The sequence below is a fragment of the Narcine bancroftii genome, chromosome 5 (assembly GCF_036971445.1).
Source record: "Narcine bancroftii isolate sNarBan1 chromosome 5, sNarBan1.hap1, whole genome shotgun sequence".
NCBI classification, from domain to species: domain Eukaryota; kingdom Metazoa; phylum Chordata; class Chondrichthyes; order Torpediniformes; family Narcinidae; genus Narcine; species Narcine bancroftii.
The window spans coordinates 147,499,619-147,524,760 of NC_091473.1; the positions used below are offsets into that span (position 1 = coordinate 147,499,619).

The window sequence follows — 25,142 nt, forward strand, 5'->3', positions numbered from 1 at the left end:
AGGTGGAGGAACTGCTTCTCCCAGAGAGTGGTGAATCTGTGGAATTTCTCCATCCAATGAAGGCTGCCTTATTGCATGTATTCAAGGCATGGACAGATCAATGAATGAATGATAGGGGAACTCAGGATTATTGGGGACAAGTGGAACTGAGCCGAAAGCCAGATCAGCTGTGTCCTTACCAAGAAGTGGAGCAGGGCGCAACAGGACAGGTGGCCGTCTCCTGGCTCTTACAGTCTTCTGCTCAATAAAACCTCCTGCAACAGCACTGTATAATCTCAACAACCACTCAGTGAAGAACATCGTGTGGGAGAGTCAAGGACCAGAGGGGACAGACTCAGAATAAAAGGACGCCCTTTTAGAACAGAGATAAGGAGACATTTCTTCATCCAGATGGTGGAGAATCTGTGGAATTTGCTACGGTGGGGAAGCTGTTGTACTAAAAGCAGAGGTTGATCGGTTAGTAAGGGTGTCAAAGGTTATGGGAAGAAGGTGGGGGTGGGGGGGGGGGGAACTTGAGAGGGAAAAGTAATTACGGATGATCCAATGGTGGTGCAGACTCGATGGGCCGAAATCGGTTCCTCTCTCCTATGATCTTATAATTTCTCTTGATTGGAGCCAAGGGATCTCTTCAACAGTCTCCAGTAGCAGGACACTCCCTGCTCAGTTACATTCAGTGGGTCAATGATGAACACCTTACACTAGGCCCAACCCCATTTTGTCTGCATAAAGGTCACCCCTTTTAAGGTAACAGAATAGAATTGATTGAATTATTAGACCATCACCCATTAACTATAACCCAGTTGAACATACCACGTGGGACGATTTCAACATTTATTTTTAATAGGATGGATTTTAAAAATTGGGTCTCCAGAGCTGAGGGTTGTCAAGTTATAGCTACAACCCAACTGACTTAAGTGAAGTTCTTTTGAGGGCAGGTATATGATTCTGTCCCACGTGTCTCCAATCCACCCGAAATGAGGTCTCTGGGACAGTTTAGTAAAGCACAGATGAGGAGCTCAAGAGGGGTAATGAAGTAGCTGCAATGAATAAAAAGGAGCTAAAGAAAATATTTCTTGTAAACTGACTGAATAACTTCTGGTCTGAAAGATATAACATTTTAGCATCTTGCAGGCCTTTAAGCCCGTGATGAACCTACCCCTCAACGCAAAGAGCGGTGGGAGCGTGGATGGGCTCTCGGTAACGGTGGTGGAGGTGGATATGATGGTGTCTTTTAAGAGACCTTTGGATAGGTATAAGTTTTGAAAAATAAAGGGCTACGGGTGATTTCTAAGATAGGGACATGTTCGGCACAACTTTGTGGGCCGAAGGGCCTGTATTGTGCTGTAGGTTTTCTATGTTTCTATCATGGCTGTTCTGATTGTGCCCTCTGTCCATTAAAAAAATCACTGTTTACCCCCTTGCCTATTACGAGTAATCTATCTAATCTCTACCTCTGGAACAATCAGAAACTGCCTCCCCCAGTATTTTGGCGAAGAGCCTTCCAAAGTCTCTCAAATCCTCCATTATCATTATCATGAATCGCATTATCATGCGATTTTTTTTTTGTTTTAAGTAGATGGCTTCTTAGTTTTAAACAGTCTTGGATTCTCCCACAAATGGAAAGGTCCTCTCCACATCCACCTCCCTGTCAAGGCCCCTCACGTGTCCCAACCATTCGTTTACCTTGGTGGGCACAACATTGTGAGTAGAAGGGCCTGCACTGTGCTGTAATGTTCCACATTCTTTCACCTGTCCAATCTATCCTCATCAGAAAACCCACCTACATTTAGTACTTAAGATACATCATCATGTAAAAACCCACAAGTTTAGTCCAGACCAGTGCAACAAGACAAATAAATGTGTGACAGAAAATGAATTTTAACCAAACACCAGAGGATATCTCTACAAAGTGAAGGGAGGAAAGTTTAGGGGAGACGTCAAGGATATGTTTTTTACACAGAGAGTTGTAGGTGCCTGGAATGACTTGGCAGGGGTGGTGGTGGAGGCTGGAACATTAGGGGCATTTAGAATAGGCACATGGTTGAATGAAAAATAGAGGGTTATGGGGTAGGGAGGGTTTAGTACTTTTTTAAAAATAGGAATATATGAGTTGGCACATCGAGGGCTGAAGGGTCTGTACTGTGCTGTAATGTTCTATGTCATTTCACCACACAATTGCAGCTCAATATCAACTGGGTGCCCAAGACCTCCTTGACAGTCAGTTAGCTAACTTCTTAAAGGACACCCCCCTCCACCCCTCCAGCCTCCTGGCCACAACCTCCTCCCACTGCTCCCTGCGGGCTGAAGGCACAACGGCCTGAAAACCAACTCCCCTGGGTTCAAGAAATGGTTCTTTCCAACAATGATCAAGCTGTTGAACCTCCCCTCAGTTCACTCATGTTCAGAGGAGATACTGTGGGCCAAAGGGTCATCTCCTGTGCTGTACTCTTCAATTGTCTATGTCCCCAGTGGTGGACTGCAAAACATTGTAGAGGTTGAGAAGGCTCCCAGGTGGAGAGGTGGAGCTACCCTGGCTATTTTTCCACGTTCATGCCAATTAAAGGATGACATTCTGGATGGCCTGGCTCTTTGTTCCGAAAGGAAAGGACAGTCTGCTCGACTGCAAGTCCCTGATTTGCATACTGTGAATGTTTATGATCTATCTTTATGCAGTTATTATTGCTTTTAAAGTTAATTCAATTAATTTACTGTTATAGCTTTTACTTACAAGCCCCTATTTGGCTGCAGCAAGTAAAAATTTCAGGGAGATGTACATTGTGGTGGAGGTGAAAACATTGGGGGCATTTAAGAGACTCTTAGGCAGACACATGGATGAAAAAAAAACAGGGTTATGGGGTCGGGCGTGTTTAGTACTTTGTTTTTAGGAAGGAAGATATGGGTCGGCAAAATCAGGGGCCAAAGGGCCTGCGCTGGGCTGTATTGCTCTAGTTTGTACAATGTGTATGACAATAAACTCGTTATTGTTCTTCAGCTTGAGCAGCCAGATATAAATCTCATGAGAACTGGTGTGCAGTTCTGTTCGCCCCATGACAGGAAGGAAGGATGTGGAGGCTTTGGAAACAATGCAGAAAAGATTTACCAGGACATTGCTTGGATTAGACTCAGTGGTCCTCAACCTTCTTTCCACTCACATCCCACTTTAAGTAATCCCCATGCCAACAGTGGCTCTGCGATTAGTAAGGGATGGCTTAAGGTGGGATGTGGGCGGGAAGGGAAGGTTGTGAATCCCAAAGGTTACTGAAATATTTTGCTTGAGAAAAATTGTCATTTCCTTTGGAATTCTGAAACCGTGCACATAACGAGTCAATGAGGGACAATTAAAACAGTGGATTTCAAATTTTTTCTTCCCACTCACATCCCACCTGAAGCCATCCCTTAATAATCAAAAAGTTCCGATGGCACGGGGATGACTTCAAGTGGGATGTGAGTGGAAAGAAAAAAAGTTGCAAACCACTGGATTGAGGGGTTTGAGATGTGTGGAGAGGTCGGACAAACTTTGGTTGTTTCCTCTGGATAATCAGAAAATGGGGGAAGATCTAATAGAAGTTTGTAAAATTATGAGAGGCTTAGCGAGAAAGACAGAATCTTTCTCTCAGGATCAAAATGTTTTACCAGAGGACATGAATTTAATTAACAATATTGATATTGCCAAACTATATGTGCAATTTGGTCATGCTGAGGAGATGTGCAGGTTGTGTTTTTTTTACACACAGAAACTGGTAGGTGCCTGGAATGGGCTACCAGGAATAGTCATGGAAGCAGTTCAATGATAGAACAAAAGAGGCTCCCAGATGGGCACCTAGATGTAAGAGGTTCCAAATGGATTCTAACATTCTAAATCCATACAGGGGAGGGAGGCAAGCAGTAGTTTGTTTAACTTCAGCATCATGTTCAGAGGAGATACTGTAGGCCTAAGGGCCTGCTCCTGTGGTATACTCTTGGATAGTCTATGTCCCCAATGGTGGACTGCAAAACGTTGTAGAAGTGGAGAGGTGGAGCCTCCCTGGCTATTTCTCCACGTTCATGCAGATTAAAGGACCACATTCTAGATAGCCTGGCTCTTTGTTCCTGTCCTTCCTCAGTCAGGTGACCGACTGCAAAACGTTGTAGAAGTGGAGAGGTGGAGCCTCCCTGGCTATTTCTCCACGTTCATGCAGATTAAAGGACCACATTCTAGATAGCCTGGCTCTTTGTTCCTGTCCTTCCTCAGTCAGGTGACCACTCCTGAAAGGAAGAGGCCACGTGCAAGAGTGATGCATATTCCGTCTCCCTTGCTCCCATTATTTCCTCAGCACGTGGGTTATACCATCACGGAAAGCTAGGTGACCTTGCCCTTGGTTGTGCCCTGAGAAGATTGATGGAGACGGGACAGTTTTGGGGTGGAGAGTGATAATGATATCTAGTACCCGAATGCCAATAAATTCCACAGGGTGCAAACCTTTCTCTCAGTGACTGGAATGGAATATCCCTGTAGAAGAATGAGAGGAGTCTTAATAGAGGTCTACAAGATTATGAGACGCATAGAGAGGGTGGACAGCCAACACCTGTTTCCCCAGGGCAGGAAAAGCCAACACCAGAGAACGTGTACAAAGTGAAGGGAGGGAAGTTTAGGGGAGACATCAGGGATACTTTTTTTTAACACAGCCATGCGTGCCTGGAATGCCTTGTCAGGGATGGTGGTGGAGGCTGAAACATGAGGCACATTTAATAGACACATGGATGGAAGAAAAATAGAGGTTTATGAGGTAGGGAGGGTTTAGCACTTTTTTAAGGAATATATAAGTCGGCACAACATCAAAGGCCAAAGTGCCTGTATGTGCTGTAGTGATCTGTGTTCTAGGGTCCACCTGAAGTCCATGTCATTAACCTCCTTGACGTTGAAATTGTTTCCCTTCTGTCAAAACACTTTAAAATTCTAAACTCTTCCATTGAAAGCCCCTCTCCCAAAACAAGCCCATCCACCCAAGGGCCACAGTGCCCGTAACATCGCCCCACAGCTCACGGTGGCTGGATCATCTTCTCAGAGGGGTTGGTGAATCTCTGGAACTCGCGACTCAGAGTCAGGAGTCTGTAGGCCAGATCATTTGGTACTGTACTCATGAAGGAGATAACTATTTTCAATGTTGGAATGATTGGGGCTGATGAGTAACCAACGCAGAAGAGGACATGAGCCCTTGGGCCTGATGCTGGATGCAAGGGCCTACTCCTGCTCCAAAGTTCTTCCATGATGAGATGCTCAGAACTGTTGCAATTGACGGATGTTTGCTCATTTCGTTTTCATGATTAAGGAAATTGTGTTTGGATTCATGGGTTGGGAACTGATGGGAAAGTAGGGAATTGGGAGTGAGGAAATTTCCCTGCTGTGTGGGACAAAAGCATTAGATTATTTTGCGATCAGTTAATGAACCATTTCTGACTAGCAGAGAATCTACCCAGTTTGACCAGATTGAGGAATCTTTAGGTAGCTTCATTCTGGAGACTCTCCATCCAATACATCAGACACTCAGTCACCCAACTGCGGCAGGGAGAGGTTGAGACGGTTGAATGCTGATAGAGGTGCGAGCAGGACTTAAGCTCCCTTCTGTACTGTTACAAATGTGTCCACTCTTGTCTTTTTCTTCTCCGTTGGGGGGGGGGGGGGGAGAGACTTCAACAGACCGCAGCACACGGACCATAGGACAAGAGGTGACCTGGCACCAAGGCCTCCAGCGCGCACAGCCGTTGGCGGCGAGAACCCGGACTCCACGCCACCCTCTCGCCCTCCCACCAAGCCCACGGTCTCTCCCTCAGGAACTTCCACTGCCTCCTTTCTCCTAGCTTGCTCTCCTAGCAAGATGAAACCTGGATTCTCCTAAGCCACCGGATAAACGATTCTCCTGAGCCACCGGATAAACTCACCAGCCCCCACCCCTGCAAAATAAATCTGACTCATCACATTTATCTGCCATCTCACCATTGATCCTGCAACCCATTACATTGTTCTGTTTCAGGATTGGTCCAACATCAGAGCAGGAAAAGAAGTGGTGTTTATTTCTCTTCCTTTAAAAAAATGTGCCAATTTTCCGTCTTTTTCGACTCCAAAATAGATATTTTATAAGCACTCTTGGCCTGTGTGGTTTTTACAGAGCTCCGTGCCAGATACTAGAACAGGCAGCAAATGACATTCCCAAAGACATTATTGTTTGTGAATATTTGCTTTACTCCCAGGAACTGACCTTGATTGAGTGTTGAGGTGCTGTTGATTTCACCTGAGATAAAGGAAGATTCTGATTGTTTTCTCACAGTGTCATTCCACATCCTTCTAATACGACTCTGCAAATAGGCCAGATAGGCTTGGGTGAGCAAAAAAAAATATAGGCCACTTCACATGTCATTTGGAATGAGTCTTGACACGGGATGAGTGACGGGGACCCTGCTTGATGTCGCTTCATTACTGTCGTCACTTACATGGACACTGGTCAGTCAGGAGTGGCCAGTCCCTCTCTCGCTAGCACTTTAAGGCACTTCCGAAAGCACTGGATCCCAAGGTGGACTTCGATGGGGCACAACGCTTCCTCACTCAGCGACCGTTTGGTGGGCTCGGAGGGGTGGTTGGGGAGGGGGGGCTGTGTGGTGATGGGGGGGGGAATGAGACTTGCGTGTGGCTTTGCACTAAAGAGCGTCCTGCCTTCTGAACGGATTCCCGCTGGGTTCCCTGACCACACTTCCGTGATATTCCACCTGCCACATGTTTCTCTCTTTGCCAGCCCGGCCTCAGGTTGGCAGCATACCCCGATCCAGACCCATCTCAGGTTCAGGGTATTTGCTAAGTCTTGCCTTAAGATTAAACTTGGACAAGGTGGCTTTAGAGAGTTAAAGCACATCCAACCATCCGCTGAAAACCTTTCACAACTTCCAGAAGTGAAGGGACCACAATTATCCCAAGTAATGCTTTTTAAAAAAAAATAATTTTTAATCAATAATTATGCGATCATCCTATAAATGTTTTATCCTGTCCTGGTTTCTTCATTTTGAAAATTGATCTTTAATTGAAAACAAATTGAGTCTTATTTGAGGAATTCCAATACCCAGGAATGCTTACTAAAATGTTAGAGAAAATAACAATGGTGAACAGTCTTTCTAGCAAGTTGACGTCGCTCTAGCTCTTCACGATAACTGAAGCTGTGAATCCACAATACTCCCTGTGCAGTTAATCAGGGATAATGTTGATTCAGAGGATACAATCAACTCATGTATCCACTCTAATCCGAGGAGACTGGCATCGGGTAAAAATAACTTCTTTCTTTTCACTGGAGACTGACCGAAAGGAAGTTGTATTCTTTTAGAAGTGAATATTGGGATGTAACCATTATTATGTACCAGCCTCTGAAGACACTATCCAATGAGATCTGACAGCAAGACGCAGAGGAGATTTTACAGCTGCCAAAAGTTGGGACAAAGAGGTCGGTTCTAAGAAGCGCTGTGAAGGAAGGCGGTGGCCGGAGCGAATTCCAGAGCTGTTAAATGCCAAGAAGCCAGACTTGAGGGACTGCAGAGAATGGGGAGAGGGGTGTGTGTCTGGAACAGGGGAAGGATGTGAATGCGGAGGAGTTGCAACCCAAAGAGTACTGGAAAAACGAGCTCAGCAGTTTCACTGGAAAGGGACAGGGAGTTGACGTTTCGGGCCTGAGCCCTTGGCCAGGGCGGCCAGGAATCAGGGACATGCCCGAGTAAGTGGGTGAGGCGGGTTGGAGGAAGGGGGAGGAGCATAGAGTTTCACAGAATCGGTGGATAGAGGTGGGGGGGGGGGAAGGGGAAGAAGCTGAGTGGTGATGGGGGAGGGAGCAGAGGGCTCCTCTGATAGGAGAAAGGGAAGTGGGTGGGGAGCTGGAGTAGGGAAAGAGTGGGTGACGGGAAAGGGAAAAAAGAGTCAGAGAGATGAGGGGAAGTGAGAGAAAGCGGGGGAAAGGGAGTTTACTGGAAATTGGAGGTGGATATTTTAAACTTAAATTTAGGCATACAGCACGGTAACAGGCCATTTCGGCCCACGAGCCCATGCCGCCCAATGACACCCAATTGATCTATAACCCCCTGTACATTTTGAAGGGTGGGAGGAAACCGGAGCACCCAGGAAAAACCCACACAGACGCGGAGAGAACGTACAAACCCCTTACAGACAGTGCGGGATTCGAACCTTGGTCCCAATCGCTGGTGCTGTAACAGTGTTGCACTAACCGCTACACCAACTGTGTGGCCTTGATATTGATAGTGTCTGGTTGGAGGAAGTACTGCAAGTGGGGTAATAGGGGAAAAAATGCAGACCAGTAGCGCAACTCTCGAATACACAAGTATGAAAGCTTGGGACTAAACGAGATTGCCAAATGAGAGAAGCATCGAGATGGGTGACCCAGTAAAATTTGAGCCTCTTGTTCAGCTGGGACATGTGAAAGAGTAACATCATTTCCTGCCTGCATTGTCTTGCGGCAGCATTGCGTGTGTTGCCTCGGGTAACCAGACCTCAACAATAAGTGTCTGAGCACCTGAGGAGACCAGATCCTCAAGGTACCCAAAAGAGCCTCACATCTTATGAACATTCAGGGGAACTTCTTCATACCAAGGGTGGTGGGAACGTGGAACGAGCTGCCAGCTGAAGTGGTGAATACGGGCTCAATTAAAACAGGAAGATGGATGGGAAGGGTGGACGAGGTGCAAGACAGTGGTATTAGGCACAGTATAGTTTGGTACTGATGAGAAGTACCTGTTTTCTGTGCTGTAAAGTTCTCTGGTTTATATGGATCATTTCCTCGCTGCCTGTAAGACAGGTCAAAGCAGTCGGGCAAGCTTCTGAAAATGCATTTCACCAGTGGGGGCTGGAGAAACTCAGCAGGCCAAATAGCATCCACAGGGAATAAAAACAGACGGTCAATGTTTAAGGGTGGCTTGGCTAACACAGCGTCACTGCAGCGCCAGTAGCCCGCGTTCGAATCCGGTGCTGATTATAAAGAGTTTGTACGTGTCTACGTGCGTTTCCTCCAGGTGCTTCAGTTTCCTCCACCCTCCAAAACATACCGGGGTTGAAGATTAATTGGAGTATTTGGGCACCGTAGGCTTGTGGGCCCAGAATAGCCCGTTACCGTGCTGAACGTCTAAATTGATTTTTTTTAAAAATGAATCTTTCAAGCCTGGGCCCTTTGCCAGAAATCCCAAAATGTGGACTGCCTTTTACTTCCAACGGACACTGCGTGACCTGCTGAGATTCTCCCACAGTTTTGGGCACTTTACTGTCCTCGACCCCGGCATCTGCTGACTTCCTTGCTTAGCTCTGGGCATTTGAAAAGGAAGGGAGAATCGTCGAGTTGGTTACTGGTGCTACTGCCTGACGGAGAAATGTTGTCCAGGACTGTAGGATCACTGCCTATGCTTTGATGAAGACCTCCGGCTCAAAATCCATATCAACAGCTTGAAGTGTGCAGCGAACCTTTGTGGGCCATGTCCATTTTAACTCGCCACTGCTCACTTGATTATCATAATCACAGCCAACTTTGACTCAATCCCAATGTTTCCTGAAGAATTCAGGAATTTGCTTCCTGAATCAAAATGGCCACAAGCCCTGATCAATGAGCATGGTAACCGACGAAGTAGATAGACTGAGAATTCTCCTGGATATATTTTTAATCAAATCTAGCAGCTAGACACAAAATTGTGAAGTGATTATATTCATTACAAGCGCACTGTGATTTCTACGAGGTATTTGCCTCAAAGGAACTATAATAATAATTTGCCATTTTAAATGAGACAAGCAAGGGAACACAGGGCTACCATATTTCAGATGCTAGATTGAATTATGATTTGCATATCTCAAAGGGAAAGTGTATGTGTGTGTTTTTTTTCCCAGAGAGGAGATATTTTGTGCTAATGGGTTTGAGCTGTGCTCCATCAATGAACTTCATGGGGTTGAGAAGAAATGCAGGCCTGCACAAGTTGTGGAGCGCCATCCCCTCGGCCAAGCGAGAGCAAGAAGTCACTTTGGGAGCGAGACCGTGAACACTCAGGTCGCAAGTTGCAAAGGGGATGATGTCAGGAGCGCGCCTTGGAGGACGTTCTCCCTTGCATGAAGTGCTTCCCTCCACCCCCTCCACCCCCCCCACCCCCACCACCGGCAATTGTGGGAGAGGGACCTCCAGATGGTGCTGTGTTGAAAAGCCAGATCCTGGAGCACAGGCCCGAGCCGTTGACACGAGCATCAAAAGTGAATCAGCTCGGAGGCTTGTGTACTAAATGACAAGGGTTATAGACTGGGATTATCCAACTGCACGAAAACCAACAAGGTCGGGTCAGATACAGCAATGAGCTCTCTGAACCCTTCTCCATTAACAATGGCGTGAAGCAAGGCTGTGTTCTCGCACCAACCCTCTTTTCAATCTTCTTCAGCATGAAGCTGAACCAAGCCATGAAAGACCCCAACAATGAAGACGCTGTTTACATCCGGTACCGCACAGATGGCAGTCTCTTCAATCTGAGGCGCCTGCAAGCTCACACCAAGACACAAGAGAAACTTGTCCGTGAACTACTCTTTGCAGATGATGCCGCTTTAGTTGCCCATTCAGAGCCAGCTCTTCAGCGCTTGACGTCCTGCTTTGCGGAAACTGCCAAAATGTTTGGCCTGGAAGTCAGCCTGAAGAAAACTGAGGTCCTCCATCAGCCAGCTCCCCACCATGACTACCAGCACCCCCACATCTCCATCGGGCACACAAAACTCAAAACGGTCAACCAGTTTACCTATCTCGGCTGCACCATTTCATCAGATGCAAGGATCGACAATGAGATAGACAACAGACTCGCCAAGGCAAATAGCGCCTTTGGAAGACTACACAAAAGAGTCTGGAAAAACAACCAACTGAAAAACCTCACAAAGATAAGCGTATACAGAGCCGTTGTCATACCCACACTCCTGTTCGGCTCCGAATCATGGGTCATCTACCGGCACCACCTACGGCTCCTAGAACGCTTCCACCAGCGTTGTCTCCGCCCCATCCTCAACATCCATTGGAGCGCTTACACCCCTAACGTTGAAGTACTCGAGATGGCAGAGGTCGACAGCATCGAGTCCACGCTGCTGAAGATCCAGCTGCGCTGGATGGGTCACGTCTCCAGAATGGAGGACCATCGCCTTCCCAAGATCCTGTTATATGGCGAGCTCTCCACTGGCCACCGTGACAGAGGTGCACCAAAGAAAAGGTACAAGGACTGCCTAAAGAAATCTCTTGGTGCCTGCCACATTGACCACCGCCAGTGGGCTGATAACGCCTCAAACCGTGCATCTTGGCGCCTCACAGTTTGGCGGGCAGCAACCTCCTTTGAAGAAGACCGCAGAGCCCACCTCACTGACAAAAGGCAAAGGAGGAAAAACCCAACACCCAACCCCAACCAACCAATTTTCCCTTGCAACCGCTGCAATCGTGTCTGCCTGTCCCGCATCGGACTTGTCAGCCACAAACTAGCCTGCAGCTGACGTGGACTTTTTACCCCCTCCATAAATCTTCATCCGCGAAGCCAAGCCAAAGAAGATAGACTGGGAAGTTTCCCCCCACCCCCATTGAGATTGGGTGAGATGCAAACCAGAGGACATGGCTTACAGAGTTAGGCAACATTTTTAAAGGCAATACCTGGGGGATCTTCTTCACACAGAGTGGTGGAATGTGGAATGACATTCCAGCTGAAGTGGTGAATTCAGGTTCAATTTTGACATTTGAGAAACATTTTGATAGGTACATGGACGGAAGGGGTATGGAGGTCTATGAAATGGGTGCACATCAGTGGAACAAGATAGAATAATGGTTTGGCATGGACTAGATGGACTGAATGGCCTCTTTCTGTTTTCTTTGATTCTAAGGTCCTGCAGCCTCAGTTTGATGTCACATTCAACAGGACTAGCCTCATTTCACATTGACTGGGGATTTAGACGTTCAGCACGGTAACAGGCCCTTTCGGCCCATGAGCCGGTGCTACCCAATCACACCCAATTAACCCTCAACACCCATTATGTTTCAAATGGTGGGAGGAGAGCAGAACCCACAGAGTCACAGGGAGAACAGACGGTGTAGGTTTTGAATCCCGAACCCGATCACTGGCGCTGTAACAGCATTGCGCTAACTGCTATGCCAACCGTGGCGGTTAAAAGAGAGCGGATGCAGAGTTAGAATGAAAGGTGTAGCAGTCACCAGCTTAGTTTAATCAGTGATATTACCTGGTAACTAATGAGAGAGAGAGAGAGAGAGAGAACAGGTTACAGGGTACTCAGTGGTGGAACAGGATAGATGGGAGGACCTCCACAGCCTCAAACCAAAAGGTTGAATGACCTTGAATGTTGCAAGAAAGACTTGAAAGTTTGGATATCAATTCCTCATTCAGGATTCACATCTAGAGACTGAAGTTAACATCTTTCCTTTGGCTGATGTTATTGGCTATGAGAGGGAGAAGGAGAATGATGCCTGGACACTGTTAAAGGGAGAAGGGGGCTTACTTGAAAATAAACCAGTCAAGTTACTATCAAACCACCCAAGGGCAGGGAAATCAATTTAATGCCGAATAGTCAACCTGAAAGGAATAAGATAAAATGGGCTGAACGGCCTGCTTCACCCAGACCTAATTGCAATCTGACATCCCAGTAGCTAACACACAAAAAGGACCTCAACACAGACAGGGCGGCTAATTAGGGGAAAATCAAAATCTCTGCGGGAATGTCAAAGTAAGGCTCAAAGCAACTGAGCAAAGGGGAAGGTTTTAGAAATTCTTATCAGCTGGGTAGGTTTTCCGGGAGTTGGGCTCATCAGCAACCATGATGAATCAGCTTAGAGGGACAAGATTGGGAGGCTCGTCGAATGGAGCAACCTGAATCTCAACATGGCCAAGACAAAGGAGATGATTGTGGACTTCAGCAGGAGAAAGGTCAACCATGCTCCAATACACATCAATGGTTCTGTCAAGGAGAGCGCGGTGTGAAAAATAACAGATGACCTATCCTGGACCCATTAGTCAGGAAGGTGCAGCAATGTCTACATTACTCAGAAGGCTGAGGTGGGCAGAGTTACCCACCCCCATCCCCTCATCTTGACATCTTAAAGGAGCAGGAATTGAGAGTGTCCTGTCTGGCCACTTCATTGCGGGGGACAGTAGCTGCAAAGCATCGGACCAGGTCAATGCAGAGGATCATATCAAAACAGCCGGGAAGATCAATAAAGGAAGTCTCCCTTTCCATTTATTGATGGCATTTAGCGGGGGTGGGGGCGTTGATGGAATTGGGCTGAAAAAGTTAAGGAGGATCCTTTCCAACCACCGCACTGCCATCAGGAAAGAGGAACAGGAGCATCAAAGTCAGGACGACCAGGCTGGGGACTAGCTTCTTCCACAGGCTGTGATTCTGATGAACAGTATCCTGTAACCGAGTAAATCATCCCAAAATATTTTGATACATTCATTTAAAATTCTATCTTTATGTATATATGTGATAATCATGTACTGTGTGTGAGTGTGCACTGTGGTCTGGGCCAATGGTGCTTTGTCCCGTTGTCTATGCACAGTCAAACGACAATAAATTTGAACTTCAAAGGTGGCACAGTTACTGTAGCGTTTAGTGCACCGCCTTTACCGCACCAGCGATCGGGACCGGGGTTCGAGTCCCGCACTGTCTGTAAGGAGTTTGTACGTTCTCCCCGTGCCTGCGTGGGGCGGGGGCTCCAGTTTCCTCCCACCGAAATGAACCAAGGGTGTGGGTTAATTGGGTGTAAATTGGGCGGCACGGACTCGTGGGCCGACAGGGCCTGTTACCGTGCTGTTTGTCTGAATTTAAAAATTCAATTTTATTTTTTTTTAAATTAAAAGCAGGGACTGTCTAAACAACAGGATGAAGGGGGTAAAATGGACAAGGTCCAAGCAAAAGAATCCCGGTCATAGCTTTGGGGAATAAACAGCAAGATGGAGACAAAAGCCCCTTCCACACTTGCCAGTGATCCCATGAATCGAACACCAATTGGCCTTTAAAGTGTCTAGTGTGAAAGCAAAATCTGTTCAACACCAGCCTTGACCCTTAGTACAATCCTTGGGGTCTGCAGACGCTGGCGCTGAGATCAGCAACGGGCAGCAACATTGCAGGCGCTTCTGATTAAAAGTAGAACAGACCAAATGCCGGGAACAGACCCTTGCAAGTGCGAAAGTGTTCAATGTCCCGGTTAGGAGTGGTCTAGCGTGAAAGGCCAAAGCCCCCATTCCTATCCCGGGACACTGAACGGTCGATGTACTGGGATGCAAGTTTTAACGTGGCTGAAGTGAGTTGGCTCAGGGTCTGCGGAGCCCTGGATTTTTGTAATAAAGCGGTGGGATTCCTTCAAAAGTAAAAAGATAGGATAAAAGACTCCCGTGTTAATAGCACCATTAAATAGGAGGCTCAAGCCATTAGGTATAAACAGAACTTTTTAACTTTACAGAACGGCGAGGTCATATGCCAGAAGATTGTGGAGTTCAAACTCTGCGAGCTCATCTGCTGTTTCGATATATTGACTGAAGTGCCGGGTTATCCAGCCGACTATTCGGAGGTCCGAGGTTGATCCTGTGACACATTTCCAAAGAGAACAGGGGTTTGTCTTTGGCGTCCTGGCCACCCTTACCCCCTCCTCCCCCCTCCCAACAGACCAACGCCATTCTGTTGGTCCCAACAGACCAACGCCAGTACTTTAGTACATTCACCGGCCATTCATCTCGCTTGTAGGACCTTGAAAGCGACTGCATTGCTCAAAGGCATAAAATTTAATGTGATGGATTTCAGGGTAGCCCAAGGGCGCAGTGAGCTGTTGCAATAATTCTCAGTTCTTTACCACATTTACAATTCAATGTGTATGTGGAGACAATGAAGGCAGTTTAACACTCAATAGGAAGAGGGCAATGGCAGTGCACTCAATCCCACGTCTTTCCATTGTGTAAAAGCACTTCCTTATTCAAAAGAAAATGTGGTCACAACTCAAGGAAGAAAATTAAATGGGTACTGATTCCACAGAATGACAGAGGTTAAATGGGCTGAACTGTTCATGCTCAGAATACCAGGAATAGAGGACGATCTTTTGGATATGTTTTTAAAGACCGAGGGAGTTGATAGGATAGATACAAATGGCCTTTGTTGCAAGTGGTTTTCAATTCACAGCAGTTGCAGTTACATTGGGCCTTGGTGCGACCACACCTTGAGGATTGTGTACAGTTTTGGACTCCTGAGGTGAGGGAGGACATTCTTGCTTTTAAAGGGATGCCATGAAGACAGATTTCCAGGATGACAGGACTTAGTTATGAAGAAAAATTGGATGGATTCAGATTCTACCCATTGGAATTTAGAAGGAGAGGAGGCCTCTTGGGGATATATGGAATACTAAACAGTCTAGACAGATTCGATGTATGAAGATGTGGGACAAGTCCAGGACAAGGGGGTCACAGTTTAAGAACTGAGATGAGGAGAAACTTCTTCATTCGGAGAGTTGGGAACTTGTGGAACTTCTGATCACAGGCCATTGGATGCACTCAAGAGGGAGATGGATGTGGCCTGTACTGGTAAAGGGAACAAGGGGTTTGGAGATAAAGTGGGCTGCCTGGTTAGGGTAACGGTTAGCACCAGTGACCCGGGTTCGAATCCAGCACCGTCTGTCAGGAGTTTGTATGTCCTACGCCTGGGGCTCCGGTTTCCACTCATTCTACAAATTTACATGTGGTTGGTGGATATTAGGTGTAATTAGGTGTAAAAAGGCCTCTCTACCACACTGTATCATTAAAACTACAAAAAATAACTTCATAAAGCAGGAATAGTGTAATGAGATCATTTGATTAGCTGTGATCATGTTGAACGGTGGTACAGTCTCTGAGGGCTGAATGGCCTTCTCTTGCTTCTATTTCGATGATTCAACAGAACATTGGGATGCAAACTTATCAATTAAGGGAACGCTCAATAGACAGGTCCTCATACAATGTCATAAATCTAGGACCTCACTCCTCCTGAAACCTACGGAGGGTGGAGCCAAGCTGAGAATGAGCAGATATTTTTGCGGACATAGGTTCTGCAACGAAGGTGAACCTGGATGGACCATCGCTTGATTAGGTGAGCAGACTCCTCCTGCATTCATGAAAGGGTGACAGCCGTGAAATCGTTTACATTGATGTGCCCTTTCCCTCTTTAAAGACGGCATCTCCCATTGCACCGCATCAGTGCAGAAATACATTGGAGGCCCAAGCCTTGGAGAGTGGCCAAGACATAGATGCCCAGGTCTTTAGTGCATCACTTGGAGTCAGGATCTGCTTAGACAGAGCACCTGGGTAATGATCGGCAAAATGCGAAAAAGAAATTAATAAAATAAACCTTCCTGGCCTGGGCACCCACTTTTTAGTCTAACTTTGAATTGGTGCTGGACAAGGGAGTAGGTTTCTGTCTGCCCCCGGCCATCTCCAGAATTGGGCACGTCCAATCGGGGATCTCGACCTGGAGATTCAGAGCTGACCCCACAGCCTAAAGCACAACCGCTGCCTGGTTCCCGTTTCCGCCATCGCCCGCAGTCGTCGGGAAACAAGAGGGTCGAAACCCGCAAGAAAGAGGAGGTGAGGGGCCGAGATCGGCTCGGCTGCCTGGCTGATGAATTGAGCCAGGTTGGGGAGTGGGCACTGAGTATCGACTCTCTCCGCTGCTGGGACCAGGGGAAAAAAAAACCGGTGAGCACACCTTCCTCATGTTAAACCATCTGTGGTTTTCCAGCTCAGCATAAGATTAGGTTAGAAACTGTGGCCTCCAGGATGATTAACAGTTCAAAGGTCAGGAACATCTGTGTTAGGGCAGGAATTAAATCCTTGAGGGAAAATGTTTTCCCTCTGCTCCCACTTCATGTTTCCAAACCATTATTTTGCACACCCCCATCAATCGAAAGATCAGGTGTGGCCAGTCCGACCGAGCTCTGGTCCTGAAGGAGTCAGGCTTCACTTACTCAAGCCCTCTCTTCCATTGTTTAGCAAGGAATAACAACACACTTTAGCGGCGACAAGAGAATTTACAGCCATGCCCAAACAGGCTGGTTCAACATCAGGACTGAAGAGGGAAGGGGCCCCTCCTCTTTGCTGCACCCCAGGGAGACACTAATGGGATGTGGGGAAGGGTGGGACATGACTGAGTGGACCCTACAGGTCAGGTGCTCTCTGCAACTACTGGCTGAGGAATGAGCCAGGGGACAGGGTCCTTGAACCCTGACAGCACAGAGGAAAAGCACAATCCTGGAGAAACTCAGCAGGGCAAACAGTGCCTTTTAGATAAAGACACATAACCAACGTTTCAGGCCTGAGCCCTTCATCAAGGTGTGGAAGAATGTCAGCAGGTCCCCAAACATTGGTTATGTACCTTTATCTTTGCGATGTAAAGTACGCTATTTGACCTGCTGAGTTTTTCCAGCATCGTGTTTTACTACTGACAGCACAGAGGGGACGGGTTGGTGGGGTGGGGTGGAGTGGCAGGGAGAAACCATTGAAGGAAGTGAACACACAGACAAGGCTCAAGCCACAAGGATAACTCCGGACGGAATTAGGGGAGACAATCTACTCGGAAGAATTAGAGGAGCCAAGCATTGTTAGGAGGATCATTCCATTCCCGTGGATCACATGCAGTTGGAGGGAAGTGTCAAGCTTCGGCAGGGAAGGGAGGGGGTGGGGGGGGAATAAAACATGCTGCTTGCAGGAAGGCAGAAGAGGGCTTATTTGTCCTCTGGAACCTGTCCCACCATCCAAGTAACCCCTGACCATTCAACATCCGCACGCCCGAGCAGTGGATACCTGTGATCTGTATTTCACGCTACTCCCTGCCACTAGAACAAGCTCTCCGATCGGTGCCTCTCCAATGTCCTATCCCTGGGAACAGGTTGAGGGGGGCCCTCCTGTGCTGTTTCTGCTACACATGAAGACTTCCCTGCTTTTGGGAGTCATCTTGTGCCTGTCTCCTTCTAATTACGTTAGACCCCTGCTAAAATCCCACTTGGCTTGGGGTTGGGTGGGGCTGCGTCACAAGAGACCAACCCTGTTCCGAGTTAAACTAGAAAGTTTGGGGTTGAATGCAAAGATTTCGACACCTTACATTCTGTCCAGGCACTCTCCAACAAGACGGCATTAACAATGAATTCCATTTTCCGTTAAACCCCTCCCCGGTCTCTCTCTATCCCTCATCCCTCTGTTCCCTTTCCTCTAGCTCCCCACATCTTTCAGCCTTTCTACCCTCTCCCCCATCACTTCTTCCACCCTCCCATCTGTACCCACCTACTGCCTCTTAGATGTTGGCCTGCGGTCCTCCCCTTTGCCCTTCCTTCCTCTCCTCCCCCCACGTCCAACAGGGACCTGCCTGCATTCGCTCTCGGCTGACAAAGGGCCCAGGCTTGAAACCTTAACTTCCCATGGATGCTGTATGACCTGCTGAGTTTCTCCAGCAAGCTTGTGCACCACACCAATGCTGTTCTCTTCCAGACTACATGCCCAATCTCCGCCCCTCCCCCCATCTCCTCGGACCACTCTGGTGACTCTGTCCCTGGGAGTACCTGGCTGCCAGAGGAGTAGCGGGCGCTGGTCCTGCCTGTGGAAGGCTTGGCCGAGCTGTGGGAGTTCTCGGTAGTCAGCCTCCTGCAGCAGTTGGCGTGTCGGAAACACTTCAGGTACTCCTTGCGGACCTGCAGGCATGGAGAGCAGCAAGTGTTCAGAGGCAGAGAGAGATAAAAACAATTTTGAGCAGTTTTGTGCATTTCCTTTCCTGACATAGTTTGAACATGACTTTACAAGATGCAATGAAACAGGCCCCTTGGTCCAACTTGTCCATGTGGCCCAAGATGCTCAATGCAAGCATATCCTATTTGCCCACGTTTACCAATGGCTGTGACCTGGGTTGGAATCCACTGCTGTCTGTAAGGAGTTTGTACATTCCACCCCCCCCCCCCCCCAACCCCTCCAGGTTTCCTCTGGGTGTTCCGGTTTCTTCCCATATTCGAAAGGTATGTGAAAGGTGGCCAATATTTCAGGCCTGAGGCCTTGGTCAGGAATAAGGCAAAGCAGGTAGTTGTCTGAATGAAAATGCGGGGAGAGGGAGAGGAGAGGAGGGAGGAAGGGGGAAGAGGGAAAGGATGCAGGTGGGAGCGTAGAAGGGAAAGAAGCTGAGAAACGATGGGTGGGTGGAAGGGGAGCTCACTGATGTAAGGGAATGGGGTTGAGAGGTGGAGGAAGGAAGACAGAGGCAAAGGAGAAGAGAAAAAGAGAGAGGGAGGTTCATGTTAATGTTGGGACAGAAGAGAAGATGGCACTCCTCCAATTTGTGGCTGGCCTTAATTTGGTATGGACAGACATGTAAGTGTTGCATTGGTGTGTGAAAATGTCGGCAACCTACAGATGCTGTGGGACCTGCCGAGTTTCTCCAGCATAGTTGTGGATTGCAGATGTCACGGACATGGTATGATAATGGTTTGTATTTTTTAAGGAGATAAAATGGGAATTTGCAGGCATTTTCAGCGATTTGCACGGCTTGAGTCGCTATGTGATTCTGTCTCAGTACGTAAGTATGCATTGTGGAAGAGGGTGTTTTTGTGGGTGTGGGCGTATTTGTGTGGGGGGTGTGTGTGTATGTTTGTGCGTTTTCATGGGTATGTGTATTGGTGTGGGTGTGTGTATTTGTGCGGGTGTTTGTGTATTTGTGTGGGTGTTTATGTATTTGCATGGGAATGTGCATTTGTGGTGTGTGTGAATTTGCATGGGGTGTGGGTGTCTATTTTTGTGTGTGGGTGTGGATGTATGTATCTGCATGGGGTGTGTGTGTATCAGCAGGGTATGCGTGTGTTTGCTTTCATGTGTATATTTGTGTGGGTGTGTGGTTTTGCATGGGGGGCTTGTATTTGTGTGAGTGTGTATTTGCATTGGTCTGTGTGTGTATTTGCACGGAGGTGTGCATCTGCGTGGGTGTGTGTATTTGCGTGGGGGGTCTGCGTGTATTAGTGGGGTATGTGTAATTGCGTGGGCATGTGTTTTTGTGTGGGCGGGTGTGTGTGTATTTCTGTGTGTTTTTTACATGAGCGTGTGTATTTGTGTGGGCAGGTGTGTGTATTTGTATTTTGGTTGTGTTTGCTTAAGTGTGTATATTTGTGTGTGGGTGTGTGTTTTTGTGTGGGTGTGTGTGTGTATTTGCGTGGGTGTTTGTTGTGTGTGTATTTGTGTGGGTTTTGTGTATTTGGGTATGTGTGTATACGTACTTGGGTGGGTGTGTGTGGTATGTGTGTATATTTGTGTGGGGTGTGGGTATGTGTTTTTGTGTGGGGTGTGTGTGTATTAGTGGGGTGTGTATGTGTGTGTGTTTGCATGGGGGTGTGTTTTTGTGTGGGTGGGTGTGTGTATTTGTGGTGTGTGTGTATTAGTGGGGTGTGGGTGTGTTTGCATGAGTGGGTGTGTGTGTATTAGTAGGGTGTGGGTGTGTGAGCGAGTCTGTGTATTTGTGTTTGTGTGTATTTGTGTGGGGTGTGTGTGTATTAGTGGGGTGTGTTTGTGAGTGGGTGTGTGTGTTTCAGTGAGTCTGTGTATTTGTGTGGGGTGCATGTGTGTATTAGTGGGGTGTGGGTGTGTTTGCGTGAGTGTGTGTATTTGTGTGGGTGGGAGTGTTTGTGTATTTGTGGTGTGTGTGTGTATTAGTGGGGTGTGGGTATGTTTGTGTGAGTGTGTATATTTGTTTGGGGCTGTGTATTTGTGTATCTGTGTGTGTATTTGTGTGGGGTATGTGTATTAGCAGTGTGTGGGTGTGTTTGCATGTATGTGTGTATTTGTGTGTGCATTTGTGTGGGGTGTATGTGTATTAGAGGGGTGTGGGTGTATGTATTAGAGGGATATGTGTATGTTTGCATGAGTGTGTGTATTTAGGTGGGTGTGTTATTTGTGTGGGGGTGTGTATTTATGTGTATATTTGCATTGGGTGTGTGTATTAGCAGGGTGTGGGTGTGTTTGCATGGCTGTGTGTATCTGTGTGTGTATATTTGCGTGGGGTGTGTGTGTATTAGTGGGGTCTGGGTGTGTTTGCATGGGTGTGTGTATGCATTTGCGTGGGGTGTGTGTATATGTATTAGCGGGATGTGGATGCGTTTGGATGAATGTGTGTATTTGCGTGGGGTGTGTGTATTAGCGGTGTGTGGGTGTGTGTATTAGTGGTGTGGGTGTGTGCATGGGTGTGTGTATTTGTGTGGGTGTGTGTGTATTAACTGGCTATGTGTGTATTTGTATGAGTGTGTGTATTTGTGTGGGTGTGTGTATATTTGTTTGGGGGTATGTATTTGTGTATCTGTGTATTTGTGTGGGGTATGTGTATTAGCAGGGTGTGGGTGTGTTTGCATGTATGTGTGTATTTGTGTGTGTGTATTAGCAGGGTGTGTGTGTATTTGTGTGAGTGTATGTATTTGTGAGTGTATCTGCCTGTCCCGCACCGGACTTGTCAGCCACAAACGAGCCTGCAGCTGACGTGGACATTACCTCTCCATAAATCTTCGTCTGCGAAGCCAAGCCAAAAAAGATGTATTTGTGTGGGGGGGGGGGGGCGGGGGTTTGTGTGTGTGTGTGTGTGTGTGTGTGTGTGTGTGTGTGTGTATTAACGGGGGTGTGTGTGTGTTTGTGTGTATTTGTGTGGATGTGTTTACGTGTGAGTTTGTACATTTAATTGGGGCACCCTGTATCAGGTCCCCATTATAACCTTGACCCTTCAGAAGTATTTCACTACCAAAACCATGTTCTAATTATGCACAGGGCTTCATGTTGACTTACTTTTTTCTGCAGAGCACAGTGAAATATAAAAATAAACATTCCTTGGAAAGTGTTGAAGATTGTGAAGAGATAGGCCATGACAATCGACTCCTCGTTGATAAAGAGCAAACCAAACCCCCACGACAAACCAAGCAAGCAGAGCAGAGCAAAAGCTCCCAGAACCCAAGACCTGTGGAGAGAGAGAGAAAAACCCATAAAGCCGCTTAGGTTAAGCCTACATAAACTCCACGTTAAAAGGTACAGCGTAACAACGGCTTTTAATCATTATTACTACAGCTGCCTTTTCCAGTAAGCAGATTAAATAAGAATGATCTCTTCTCTTATATTCCAACTTCATTCCAGCCAGCTTACTTCAGAGCATGGTTGATGTGAGCCACGCTTTCTCTCACCCATATCAATGACCTTCGCTTTAAGTCAGCTTTGTTCCCTTGAATTCAAATGGCATCATGCGATATTAAAATCTGCCACCATTCCACATTGCCAAGAACCGTTAACATCTCTTGCTTTGAATTTGCAATGCAACTAGAACCGTAGAACCCTACAGAAGGGAAGCAGGCCTTTCGTCCCATTGAGTCCATTCTGGCTATTATTCTGCCTTGTTCATTGGCCTGCAGCTTGGATCAAACCCCTTCCATCCAGGTACCTGTTCAAATTTTTCACCACCTCAGCCGGCAGCTCCTTCCACACTCCCACCGCTCTCTGCGTGAAGAAGTTTCCCCCTCAACCCATGCCCTCTGGCTTGTACCTCACCGAACCTCAGTGGAAAAAACCTGCTTCCATTTACTCTGTCTACGCCCTGAAAATTTTGTTCACAAAATCCTTTCCTTCCAAAGGCAGAATAGGAGCATCAATTTTTACTTGATTTTTTTTGCCTATATAATTTTACCTGTACCCCACTTTACAACGTTAGTAGTCTGAAGGCAAAGAATGCATGGGAAAGCTCAGAGTTCCTTCCAACCTTTAGCCAGGCTGTCCTCCCCAAAGACCAGCTGATCTCATTGAATCAACGTCTTCCTTTAACTTTATCTTCTCTGCACTTCTCCTCATGGGCTACTTCACACCAGCCACTCCATCACTCAAGAAGTTTCTGCTGAATTCCCTGTCGGATATATTCCTATCCACTAACTGGCACTAACAAAATTATATTGCCCTTGCTCTGTACCAACTGATCTCCCTCTGCAACTTCTGCCCAGTGCCTTCCTCACTGTACTATGCATGGGATGTCTCGCTGGACTGCTTGCAGATCAGACTTTCTCGCTGGCCCTTGGTATATGTGACAATAAACTTGAACTTCTGACGCCACTGGCAGGAAGTTAAGTGCAAGCTTTGATTTTTTAAATCTCCCCCATTTGGATTTCCAGTGTTGGACGTTTTGCTTCTGGTAATGTATGAAAATCATTGGGATTCCTTATTCAGGAGTAGATGAAGGGTTTTCCTCTCTGCCCCATAGCCACACTGTGTACGTGTGGCTAAGTCGACTGATTTGACCCTTGGCGGCTTTTCGGGTGGAATGAGCCATTGAATTGTCTGCTGAGATGATGCGCCCTATCTCTGTGATGTTCCAATGGAAAACCTCCACGAGAAACACTGTTTTGCAAATAAATGTGATGCACCTTATCGGCAGAGCAACTTTGGTTAACGAAAACCTCTAGGGAGGTAGCTCAGTGCAGCAGCCCAGCTCCTGCCCTATCTGTGGCAGTCAACCCAGGACTGTGTCATCCTGGACCCCGAGGAGTTAAACGAGAAAATGTGCAGGCGCCAGGGTTGAGAGCAGTGCACCGACGCGCTGGAGAAACCCGGTAGGTCATGCAGCGTCCACAGGAGGTAAAAGCTAGTCAGTGTTGTGTGGATGCTGCGTGGCCTGCTGAGTTTCTGTGGCACTTTTCTGTTCACAACCAGAAGAACTTCCTCGGAGGCAGAAGGAAGAGGGTGACCAAATTTGTCAAAATGATAGAGTCATAGTTTTAGGGCACAGAAATAGGCCCTTTGGCCCAACTTACCCAAGCTATACACCCTGACCATATCTTTCTAAACTTTCCCTATCCATGTACAAGTCTAAACATCTTCCAAACAGTACAATTTTCCCGGGTTCCACCACTTCCTCTGGCAGATTTCTCCACACATCCCACCACCACGGTGTGAGAAAGGTCCTCCTCTGGTCCATTTTAAATCTTTTTTTTCTCTCACCTTAATGGATACCCTCTAGTTTTAGATTTCCTGACCCTGGGGGAAAAAAAGTCAATGACATCTTTATCTCTTGATTTTATAAACCTTTACAAGTTCTGCCCTCCTCCACCAAAGATCCTGGGAGAAAAGTCCTGGTCTATCCGACCTCTCCTCATAACTTGTTTGAAGTTTATTGTCACATGATACCGGCCAGTCCTGGTAACATTCTGGCGAATGGTTTCTGCACCTTTTCCAGCTGGGTGACACCCTTCCTATAAGTAGGTACCAGATCTACACACAATCATGGGTTCAGTTCCTGCATAGAGTTGGGAGGCTTCGCAGTGTAGCTGGTTGAGGCAATGATATGGGGAGTGACAAATTTTCTGGACTGCTTTTTAGGGCCCCAAAAAAATGGGTGTCAACTTTTACACGGCTCAAACCTTTGACCTTGGTAAGTACCTGCATTGTCCAAGGGATAGAGAGCTCGGATAGCCGGGACCAGATGGTAAGTTGTAAGACCAGGACTGGGTGGTAAGGGGAAATGTAGTAGTTAGTGCAACACTGGAGCAGCGCCAGCGATCGGGGCAGGTTCGAATTGGTATGTTCTCCCTGTGTCTGTGTGGGCTTTCCCCATTGTCGGGGGGGGGGGGGGGGGGCTCTGGTTACCTCCTACCTTTCAAATGTACTGGTGGGCGGCACGGGCCGAAAGGGCCAGTTACTGTGCTATAGGTTTAAATTTAAATTTAAAAGTCTGTGCTCGGGGCATCTGGAGCTCGGATGGGCAGGCTGGGGGAGAGGGGAAGAATCCAAGATCAGGAGCTTGCTGGGTGCGTGGTTGGGGCCAAAAATAGGAGGGGTTGACTTTCACGCGGGTCATACAAAAACACCCGATTTTTGGCCTGTAAAAGTGGGGGGAGAGCCGACTATTACATGGTATCAACAATTGCTCGATGACAAGTTTTCCTGCTCAGAGGAAGAGGACCTGGAACAACTTCTGCAGTTGAGAATCCCTGCAGTACAGCACCAGCCAGGCTTCGAGGGCGATGACCAGACCTATGCTTTCTCGCTGTGACCGTGTAGATCCCCTCCCCCCAACCACCACCAACCGGATGCTTTGGTTTCCTCCCAGCTCCCGAAGAATC

The 25,142-nt window shown here is 47.4% G+C and overlaps 1 protein-coding gene across 11 annotated transcripts in view; it reads right to left on the reverse strand.

The window, feature by feature from the left end:
- Positions 1 to 25,142, reverse strand: part of adgrl2a (adhesion G protein-coupled receptor L2a) — a 905,078-nt gene that overhangs the window by 10,680 nt on the left and 869,256 nt on the right. For 9 of the 11 annotated variants that reach the window (XM_069939357.1, XM_069939367.1, XM_069939363.1 and 6 more), the window contains 3 exons: positions 21,835 to 22,003; positions 18,594 to 18,722; positions 6,237 to 6,333 (listed from right to left, as the gene is read on the reverse strand). In XM_069939357.1, coding sequence (XP_069795458.1) covers positions 6,237 to 6,333; positions 18,594 to 18,722; positions 21,835 to 22,003 — 395 coding nt within the window. Of the gene's footprint in view, positions 1 to 6,236; positions 6,334 to 14,481; positions 14,606 to 18,593; positions 18,723 to 21,834; positions 22,004 to 25,142 lie in introns of those variants that run through there. The other 2 variants (XM_069939365.1, XM_069939366.1) reach the window with 2 other exon arrangements.